The sequence below is a fragment of the Neomonachus schauinslandi genome, chromosome 11 (genome assembly GCF_002201575.2).
Source record: "Neomonachus schauinslandi chromosome 11, ASM220157v2, whole genome shotgun sequence".
Lineage (NCBI taxonomy): Eukaryota > Metazoa > Chordata > Mammalia > Carnivora > Phocidae > Neomonachus > Neomonachus schauinslandi.
The window spans coordinates 732,272-742,731 of NC_058413.1; the positions used below are offsets into that span (position 1 = coordinate 732,272).

The 10,460-nt window shown below is 57.1% G+C and overlaps 2 protein-coding genes across 4 annotated transcripts in view; both read left to right on the forward strand.

The window, feature by feature from the left end:
* The window catches only part of AP2A2 (adaptor related protein complex 2 subunit alpha 2), a 94,214-nt gene extending 88,954 nt beyond the window's left edge, over window positions 1-5,260 (forward strand). The window contains exons 17-22 of one of the 2 annotated variants that reach the window (XM_021692211.1): window positions 1,137-1,226; window positions 2,036-2,159; window positions 3,839-3,955; window positions 4,044-4,113; window positions 4,244-4,378; window positions 5,071-5,260. In XM_021692211.1, the coding sequence (XP_021547886.1) occupies window positions 1,137-1,226; window positions 2,036-2,159; window positions 3,839-3,955; window positions 4,044-4,113; window positions 4,244-4,378; window positions 5,071-5,148 (614 nt within the window). In that variant the 3' untranslated portion in view covers window positions 5,149-5,260. The remainder of the gene's footprint in view (window positions 1-1,136; window positions 1,227-2,035; window positions 2,160-3,838; window positions 3,956-4,043; window positions 4,114-4,243; window positions 4,379-5,070) is intronic. The other variant, XM_021692212.2, reaches the window with a different exon arrangement.
* Window positions 1-10,460, forward strand: part of TSPAN4 (tetraspanin 4) — a 559,204-nt gene that overhangs the window by 152,169 nt on the left and 396,575 nt on the right. The window lies entirely within an intron of this gene.

Sequence of the window (10,460 nt, forward strand, 5' to 3'; positions counted from 1 at the left end):
GGGACAGAGTGGACGGTGGGTGCTGGGGGAGGGGTGGGTGTCAGTGACTCAGGGGGACAGAGAGTGGACGGTGGGCGCTGTGGGAGGGGTGGGAGTCGGTGACTAAGGGACAGAGAGTGGACGGTGGGTGCTGGGGTCGGGGGAGGGATGGGGGTCGGTGACTAAGGGACAGAGAGTGAACAATGGGTGCCGGGGGAGGGATGGGGTTGGTATCTCAGGGGGACAGAGTTTCCCTTTGGGATGGTGGAAACTTTTGGAGAAGGATGGTGGGGATGGCTGCACAACAGTGTGAATGTACTTAGTGTCCCTGAGCTGTGGGCTTAGAGACGGTGAAGTTGGTACATTTTATGTTCTGTGTATTTTACCGTGACTTTTAGAGACTTTTAAGTCTCTGCCCAAAGAAAACCGTCCACTGGCTGTTGGGGTGCTGCTGGGGGCGCTGGTGGATGGACGACCGCCCACCTCCCTCTTGGATGTCATCTCTGAGCCTTGTGAGGACCGAGTTTTTTGTGTGGGAACAAGTGCACGTGTGGACAGCCAGAGAGAAATAGCGCATCGGCCCTCCAGGGATGTTTTAGGGATGTTGTGAGGATTAACAGAAACCTTCTCCAGGGGACTCTGTACTGAGAGCGGGTGGTGCAGCATCCCTTGTCCTCTGGGCCGTGACTGTCCCCCCACATTCAGGGGTCGGTGGGGTGGTGGTGCAGTTTGTCCTCATCGGAGTATTTGAAATTCACTTTCCATTCTGAGTTCAGAGGGAATAAAAATGTTCAGAAAGATAAAGATTTCTGTTGCGATGTTAAGTGACGACATCGGGGCGTCCTTGCCTCCAGCGTCCAGCTCGTGAGCTGCTGTGGCATCACTGTGTGTGAGGAAGGTCTGGCCAGGCCTCCCTGGAGGTGGTCAGGTCCTTGGTCCCAGGTCTCCGGCAGGGCGCTGTCCCAAGAAAGGCTGCGCCTTAGATGGAGAGCTGGAGCTCCCCCAGCAGGGGGAGCCGTGCCCCATGTCTGCCCGCGGCCAGAGTTTCCGCCCCGGCCCCTCTCTGGAGTTCAGCTGATGACAGGGACTCTTGTATTTTTCACTGTTAACATTCAGGTTCAGGGTGTGTATGAAACAAATTGTGTTTTTCCTTCTAGGTCGGATGTTTATATTTTATGGAAATAAGACGTCCACGCAGTTCTTAAATTTCACTCCAACACTGATCTGTTCAGATGACCTTCAGACGAATATCCTTGGTCTCGTGTCTTCTGTGTCCCCAGCAGACAGGCATTTGGGGTTTAGAGGAGGGTTTTGGGGAAGTTGTTCTTTATCATAAGGGCCAGATGCTCCAGGTGCTGCGGCGCCCTCGAGCTGCTGTCTCGCATCTAGAGGGAGCTTCTGGTGGCGCGTGGGAGACTGGCACGCAGGCATCCGCTGCTGAGCCGTTTGGTTCCTCGGACTCCCTTTTGTTTTCCCTTGTTTTGTTCTGTCACGTGATGTGTAAGCCCCTCTGAGCTCTGGTCTCCTCTGGGAGTCTCCCTGAGCGAGCAGCTGCCGACAGAGCGAGCGCGGGCTCGGGCTCGGGCCGCACAGTTGGGCCACACGGTGCTCATCTCTAGCGGCTGTGTCCACACTGGAGCGTGGTCCCTAGTAAGTGCCAGGAACGTGGTTAGAACGTGATCAGCTGATGCCAGCTATGGTATCCAGATCTCTTCCTCCCAAGGATGGGCCAACCAAACGAGGGAGGCTTGGGAACGCCCCAGTGCGTCTGACAAGGATGCTGCCTCCCCTGAAGGAGGCGTGCAAAGCAGCAACCTGCTTGCCACAGGCCAGGCCTGTTTAATTTTAAGGTAAATGTTGAACATAGATTGTTAAAGGCAGGCGTTTCTCATCAGTCATTAAAAATAACACGTATATAGGATCAACTGTATTAGAGGTCTCTTCCAAGATCAGCAGCGTGAGCTCTGACTCACAGACCCCATTCTAGAACATTCTGGGGCTTGCTCGGCTTGGGCACAGTTCCCCAGTGTTGACACGGCCTCCTTGACGCATGCACATCTGAGCTTGCAGACCAAGCCCGTGGACCCAACCGTGGACGGTGGTGCCCAGGTGCAACAGGTTGTGAACATAGAGTGTGCGTCTGACTTCACGGAGGCGCCAGTTCTCAACATCCAGTTCAGGTGAGGAGCTCTTAACCAGCCTGCTCTTGCCTGGGGCCTGGGGCTGTGGGGTCGTGCCCGCACACAGCCGCGTCCCTGCGAGGCCTTTGTCCTCGATGAGCCTCCGCTGCTTCCTTTGGAGGCTGTTGTGAGGGCTGAGGGGGTGGTCCAGGTGAGTGGCGGCACCCACTGTGCGTGCTACAACGTTAGGTGCGTGGTGTTTGGGAAACGAGGGAGAGGCAGTGTGCGCAGGGTTGCGGGAGGCCACTGCGAGCCAGAGCTGTGTTGCTCAGGTCCTGTGCTCTCTAGCTGAGAGACGGGAACTGGGGGGCCCGCGCTGTGGGGCTGGGACCAGCTGGGTCCTGTGTGCCCCTGTGTGGGCCGTTGTGTGGATGGCACCCCAGGCCCTCCCATCCGGGGGTGCATTGTTGCCCAGTGTCCTCCGAGCGTACATACTGCTTGGTCATTATCTTTTTTAAGACTAATTTATTTTAGAGAGAGAGGGAGAGTGGGGGGAGGGGCAGAGAGAGAGAATCTCAAGCAGACTCCCCGATGAGCCAGAGCCCGACACGGGGTTCCATCCCAGGACCCTGAGATCAGGACCTGAGTGAAATCAAGTCGGACTCTTAACCCACTGAGTCCCCCAGGTGCCCCGCGTCTTATTTTTTATTTATTAATTATTTTTTTAAAGATTTTATTTATTTGACAGAGAGAGACACAGCGAGAGAGGGAACACAAGCAGGGGGAGTGGGAGAGGGAGAAGCAGGCTTCCCGCGGAGCAGGGAGCCCGATGCGGGGCTCGATCCCTGGACCCTGGGATCATGACCTGAGCCGAAGGCAGACGCTTAACGACTGAGCCACCCAGGCGCCCCACCTTGATTATTATTTTTTTTTTAATTTTTTTTTTAAAGATTTTTTTTTAATTTATTTATCTGAGTGAGAGAATGGGAGACAGAGAGCATGAGAGGGAGGAGGGTCAGAGGGAGAAGCAGACCCCTTGCCGAGCAGGGAGCCCGATGCGGGACTCGATCCAGGGACTCCAGGATCATGACCTGAGCTGAAGGCAGTTGCTTAACCAACTGAGCCACCCAGGTGCCCTGATTATTATTTTTTTTTAAATATGTTTTGTGTTGCTACTGGGTTCCTGGCTGTCCTTTTTCAGTGAGTGGGAGAGAGTGTATGTGAACAACTGGCTTCTGTAGGGTGTTTGTAGGTTAAAGTTTTGGAAAAGCATGTTTTCAAACATTAAAAACACAGATAACTGAAGATCTTGTGCTTTGTAGAATAGGGAAATAGGCAAATTTTTGTTGCATTCTGTAGGCAAACACTTGTTTTAGTCTCTTTTCATAGAAAAAAGAAAAATCCCATACAATTTAAACCAACTTAGAGTTGTAGGAAATGGGCTATGGGGAAAAATGAGGAGATGTAGAAGCCCGAGGTTGGTCTAACAGGCCTGGCAGTGCCTGGCCGGAGCTGCGCCCCCCAGACACACACACAGGCTGGTGCAGCGCCTGGCTCGTTGGTCCTCGTCTGCCACCCTTCCAGAACATTCTGTTCCCCACGCCCCTCCCACCCTCCACAGCAGCAGGCATTCCCTGTGCCCCGTTGATTTGCAAACTAGGAATTTGGTTCTGTAGTTGAGATTCTGAATTTTTGGCTGCTCATGTGCTCTGCTCACTCTGTCTCTGTGTTGCTCGTAGGTATGGGGGAACCTTTCAGAATGTGTCTGTTAAGCTGCCTATCACACTCAACAAATTTTTCCAGCCCACAGAAATGGCTTCTCAGGATTTCTTTCAGCGTTGGAAGCAGCTGAGCAGGTGAGTGACGGGACGTGGAGTGGGGGCAGGGCCGGGTCCTCCCACGCTGACCTGGCTCAGTGTGGTGACTGTTGGTTTTACCTCCCAGTCCCCAACAGGAAGTGCAGAACATTTTCAAAGCAAAGCATCCAATGGACACAGAAATCACCAAAGCCAAGGTAAGGCCTGTTGATGGGTGTTCCCAGGGTTGGGACGCTGCCCGGGGCTCTGGAGGGAGGCCAGTTGTGTTGCTCTCCCTCCATCATCCCCGGTCTCACTGCCCTCTGCACCTGTCTCTCTGTGACACAGATCATTGGGTTTGGTTCTGCGCTCCTTGAAGACGTTGATCCTAATCCTGCAAATTTCGTGGGGGCTGGCATCATACACACCAAAACCACCCAGATTGGATGCTTACTGCGTTTGGAGCCAAATCTACAAGCCCAGGTCAGACTTCTTGAGGAAATAGCTGTATGCTCCCGAGCTGTGTTCCAGTTGTGGTGTGATGTGGGTCCTAAGTGGAGTCGTCTGAGGAGTTCTGACGTGTCCCCCTGTGTAACCTCCACTATTCTGCTGATACATAGAATATTTCTGTCACTCCAGAAAGCTCCCTGGGGTCCCTCCATCTGTCTTGACCTCCTGTAGAGACCGCCACCACGGGGCTGCCGTCCGTCCGGCCTGGCCCTGCGCTCCAGCCCTCACCCTTGTGGTTGTGCGCGTGCACGATTGGCTTACCTAGTCCTGTGGACGCACCCCTGTGCCCGGCCAGTTGGGGCCATGCCGTTGAGTAGAGCCACTGCTCGCCTTCGTGCGGCCGTCTGTCTTCCCTTCACTTGGGAAGCGTCCGGGATGGAAGTGCAGGCCCCCGGGCTCCGCGCCCTGCTCATGCTGCAGAGTGGCCCCCAGCTCTGTGCCCTGCCCGTGGTGCGCGAGTGTTCCAGCGACTCCACTCGCGGGCTGCCACTAGTTACTGTCAAATTTTCTGTATTTTAGCTGCTTGAGAGTGTGTTTGCGTAAGTCTTTGTAAAATGCTGGGGCTCGGTGCCTCCAGGGAAGCTCTGAGCAGGGGAGCTCGAGGGGCCGTCGGCGAGGGCTCCCGAGCCTGCGTGCGGCCACTGACCTGCCGTGTTCTGTTGCAGATGTACCGACTCACGCTGCGCACAAGTAAAGAGACCGTCTCTCAGAGGTTGTGTGAATTGCTGTCAGAACAGTTTTGATCAACGAGGATGGAGGATCAGGCTCCTGTGTGTTGCATTTTTCTTCATCTCTGTCATTTGTCTTCATTGCCGTGCTGCAAATAAACAGCCCTGTCTACAGGCGTCTCTCAGCCTTGCTTCTCCAAACCAGATCCCTTCTGGGTCGGGATGGGGATACCAGTTTGTGTTTAAGAACGAGAGGCTGAGCCTGCACTGCAGTCGGGTCAGAAGAAGGGAGTGTGGGCCCCGGGTCAGTGTTCACAGAGATCAGGACAGTTCTGTGCATGATCTCCCAAGTAAAGGGAAATGACAAGTTTGATTGAAAAGGCAGATTTTTTTGAAATGGTATCAAAACGCTTCTGCTCTGTTGCTGATAGCTCATCTTTGATTCTCTGAGAGAAGCAGGAGCAGCTTGTCTGTAGTGGGTGAGATCTTCACTAGGCCATTTGGCTCCTGTGGTGGATGACACCAGGTGCAGGAGATGTGTGACAAGGCCCTTGGGCTGGTGCGATGTGTCCGTGTGCGGCCCGGGTGCCATCCGCAGGGCCCTGGGTGCGGGAGCACCATGCACATCGGCTTGCTGTAGCGTCCACTGGAGGAGTCTCGGGGGCACGATTTGAAATCCAGAAGTTGGAAACGTTTTTCATGACTACCAACAAGACCATGTGTATTGACTGGGTTGAATTCTGTATTCCTTTTCCCTGCACTGTGGTGTTAATGGCATATGGGTAGTGCTGAGCGTTGGAGTGTCTGAGGCCTTGGGTTTGTGGCACGGCGGCGGGCGGTTGCTGCTGGCCCTCGAGGCTGTGTGGCCAGCCTCACTCATCTTTGGGTTTCCAAGAAGTGCGCCATAACCGTCGTCACCTTGGACTCGTTCCTGTTTTTGACCAGAGGGTTAAGTGTGGGCGGCAAAGCAGATTCTGGAAGGGACGTGTGAGACCTTGTGTGGGTGGAGGAGGGGCTCTGTGTGTGATCAGGGAGCCGAGAGCCATGCTGAGGGTGAGCTGGAGCCCAGCCTCCGTGTGCTAGTCTTGGCCTCGGCTCTCAAGTGTCGTCACTGTGAGCTGCTTGCCTGGCCGCCCGTCTGCACCTTGAGGTGGCCGGGGCAGGAGCAGAGCTGAGCCAGGGCCTCTGTTCTGTTGGTGGGTGGCCCCAGGGAGAGCCAGGGTCTACTCTGGGTTCCCCTGGCTTATCAGGAGGAATTGGGTTCCTCAGAGGCATGCCATGGGGGAGCCCTGTGGAGTGGCCAGGGGCACAGGGAGCCCTTTGCTGCAGTGTGGGTCTCGGGGAGGTAACTGGAGGGAGTCACAGTCTGGGTGCTGGTGTTACTGCAGAGGCCAGCACGCAGGGTCCTGTACCTGTCACTGTGGGTGTGGGTTTGGGGGCTCACAAATGCCCCAGGTGTGTGGGAGACAACACAGGCAGAGCTCACGGGCCAGCCTCTGTGCGTTGAGCAATGCTGTTTTTTTTTTTTAAATTTTATTTGAGAGAAAGAATGAGAGCGAGCATGAGAAGGGGGAAGGTCAGAGGGAGAAGCAGACTCCCCGCCGAGCAGGGAGCCCGATGCGGGACTCGATCGCGGGACTCGATCCCGGGACCCTGGGATCCTGACCTGAGCCGAAGGCAGATGCTTAACGACTGAGCCACCCAGGCGCCCGAGCAATGCTGGTTTATTTGTTATCTGTACACAGAGGGTTTGTCGTGCGTGGCACATGTGATGCCCCTCCCCAGGGTGAGCTTAGTTGGTGGGCAGGTGCTGATGCTGGCTGGTGCCTGTGTCCCCCCTCCCTTCCCTTCTCCAGCTGTGGGGTCCTCTCCTCGCTGCTGTCTTTGCTGCTGCCCTGTACCTCTTCCCTGCCCAAACCTGCTTAGGTGTCCTGCACCTCATGGGACCTGTATCCCCTTTTCTCAGGCCTCCCTCTAGAGTGGCCCTTCTCACTGCCCCTACCCAGGTACCTGCTGCTCAAGCTGTTTCCGGGGCCCAGTTCTGGGAGGGATGGGCGGCCACCTTCAGAGTTCGGGAGGCTGTGTGGATAGGTTTGGCCTGTATGGTATGGTAAGGGGGCCTCCGGTTTATTCCAGCCTGCTGGGCTTGGCCAGGGCCTGCAGTCCCTGCCTGGCAGCCGCCTTTCCTTCAGGTGCCCTGGTAAGCCACGTGCGAGGGCTCTTTGGAGCTGTGCCTTGTGGAAGGACAGGGGCTGCCAGGCACAGCAAGCAGCATTGGGAGGAGGGGTGGGGGTAGAGTGGGAACGGTGCTTTGTCCTCACACCTGGGGGGCTGTGTCCCCTAGTCCCCACAGCGCTGTGGGCTGCATGCACAGCTGCTGAGCATCTGTAGCGTGAGCACCAGCTGCTGGCCCTGTGCCTCGGGGTCTGAGCAGGGTAGCACAAACTGCTTCTGGTCGGAGCTGAGTGGGCGGCAGCAGCTGCAGTGGGTGTCCACCTGATTCGTGTGGATGTTGAAGCTGCAAGGAAGCCGGAGCCAGGAGTGTGGGTCAGGGCCACCGCCCAGGCGTGCTCCTGTGTCTGCTGGACCACTCCAGAGCGAAGGGTGGGTACTGAGTCCCAGGCCGGCCCTCAGGGGCGTGCCCCACCCCTCCTGGCCCTTGCTGACCTCCCCAGCTCTCAGGCAGTCAGCGGAGCGTCTACCTTTGCCTTTGCAGACGTGATGGAGGTGGGGTGCTGGCTAAGGCTACCCGACTGGGTAGGATGCTGCCTGGGGCCAGGAACCTGCTCTTGGATGGGGCAGGCTCCAAGCTCCGGGCGCAGCCCTGTTTAGAGGCTGCTTGGGACCAGCACTCACCTGGCCGAGGAGGGACAGAAGCCCTCGCAGCGGGTCACTGTCACGTTGGCAGTGCACCCTCGGTACGTGACCTCCTCCTCAAACTCCTTCACGTCGCAGACCCCTGGGAGATGAGAGAGGTGTGGTTAGATGCCAGCTCCGGGGCATGGTTGGAGGGCTGACCCAGACCTGACCCTGGGGACAGGACACATGAAGTGGGGATGAATGCAGTTCAGCTGAGTAAGGAGGGGCAGGTTGCAAGCTGCACAATTGCTAATATAAGACAAGTATCCCTTCCTGTTCGTGGTGAGGTCTCCCCTGGGCTCCCACCCCTGCACTCGGGCCCTGGCCCCGGGTGGTCTCCCCTTGTCCCAGCCCTGCTGACCTCAGACCTCACAGCTCTGCATGGGAACAAAGGCTGATGGGCTCTCATTTTGGGTATTCCTCCTGAGAACTGGATACCCTGGGAGTCCCCCAGGTCAAGGGTATTCTGAGCCCTGGTGGGCCACTCTCAGGCCCCTCCCACCATGGGCATGGGCGTCTCTGGTCTGCTGGGACCAGAACCTGCCAGAGGGATGGGGGAAGGTCTGCATGTCCCTGGAGGAGACGGAAGGCACCCCAGGAGCTCCCTGCAGGGGTCTGTGCTCTTCAACGGGCAGGGTGTGGACCCAGCCAGAGATGCTGGCCTGCTGGCAAGCTGCCTTGGGCACCCTGGCAACAGGCAGAGCGGCACTGGCCTTAGGAACTGCCCATGTGGAGCTCAGATGAAAAAGCTAAGACGTTCCTGGCCAGAGACCGCCCAGTCTGACCTTTCTGCCCTGCCTGCCCTATGCGTCTGCTGGAGGTGGGGGCTCCCATTGCCCTCAGCTGTCCTCCGACCCCATCTCCTGCTTCTGCTCCCTCACCCCTCACCCCTCATCCCCTCCTCATGGGCAGCCTGCACCCAGTCCTTGTCTCACAGGAGGAAATCCATTACTGTGGACAGGCCTGCCTGGGGGACGGCAGGGGACATGTGAGGGGAGCCCACAGTACCCCGGGGGTACTGTCCAGCAAACACCTGGAAGGGCGGGGAGGGATGTCTGGAGGATAGGGGGGGCCTTGGCTGCTAGTCCTGCCTGCCACCAGTGGTCTCCTGGGGTGAGGCATGTACCTATTGGCCTTTCATTTTTCTCTCTGTTTCCTTAGGGAGGGTGGGAATACTGAGTCCCAGGACCCCTGCCGCTCCTAAACTCCTGTGAGCTCGTGAAGGGGCAGCCGTGGAGGGCTTCTGAGGGAGTTGCCTCCACAGGAGGCCGGGACCATAGCAGGGGTGTGAGGTGGGGGTAGGGCGTGAGTGAGCCAGGTACAGGGCAGGCATGCAGGCCCAGATGAGGAAAAGGGGGCCTCCCAGGGGAGGCCAGGCACCCCTTTTGGCCAGACTGGAGTGTATTAGAGAGGTGTTTAGAGAGGAGTGGGGAGAGGGGCTGGAGGCAGCTCAAGGAGAGCTGAGAGGACTGTCCTAAGGACTTGGGGTACACACAGAAGAGGGGGGCATGACTCAGTCCCTTCCTGCTGCTGGGAATGTTGGCGTTCTCAGATGCCAGAAGGACATGGGGATGGTCGGAGGGATGGGTGTGACCTCAAGACTGAGCACAGTGTGCCGTGCTGCCTGCTGACCTCAGGAGAAGCAAAGGCTTTATGGGGGAGAAAGCAGATCACACTGCATGACGACCAGTGAGCCCCCGTCAGCAGTGTGCACGTTGGGCGGGGAGGACGGCAGAGTGGGGAACGCGCTGAGAGGCAGCAGCACAGCGCAGAAGTCATCGGGCAGTGTGAGGACAATGAAAGGCAGGGACTCTGTGGGAGTAGGCCACAGGGCTCTCCAGAAAGATGCACAGCTGAAGGATGCTGTGCACAAAGGTGGCAAGGTGGGCTAGAGATATATCCCTTACCTGGAGAGCTGGACGAAGGTGTCACCAGAGAGGAGATGGATGGTGCCCCAGTAGACAAGGACCCTGTGGGACGAAGGGATGTGCTTCCATGGACAGAGGTCGAGCTGGCCAGGATCACGGTGGTTGGCACTCCAGTGGTAATAGATTGTCCAGTGCTGAGGTTAGTGACTGGAGAAGTCAGGATGGCTGTCACACCCACAGTGGAGGAAAAGAGACTGGAAGTAGGGTTTCGGGTGGTGAGAGTCGTAGACTGTGAGGTGGTAGAGTGGGAAGAGAGAGTGTGGGACATCGGGGTGCTGGGTGTGGTCCTGGGCAAAGAAGGAAGAATGCTGGTGCTGGGCAGGGAGACAGGTGTCCCAGGAGGAGGAGGCCTGGTGGGCAAATTAGAGGGGGGAAAGTTTTGGGTGGGCAGAGAAGAGGCTGAGGACAAGGTGGAGGTGGAGGTGCCTGGGAAAGAAACAAAGGAAGAAATGGAGGCTGTACTTGATGTACTTGGGAAGCCAAGGGAGGTCAGGGTGTGAATGCCAGAACTTGAGCTCGTGACCTGTGGAGAAGGAGAGGAGGGGCCCGTGTACCTGGCAGTGGAGGGGGAAGAAGGGGTCTCCGGTTGTGATGGGGTGA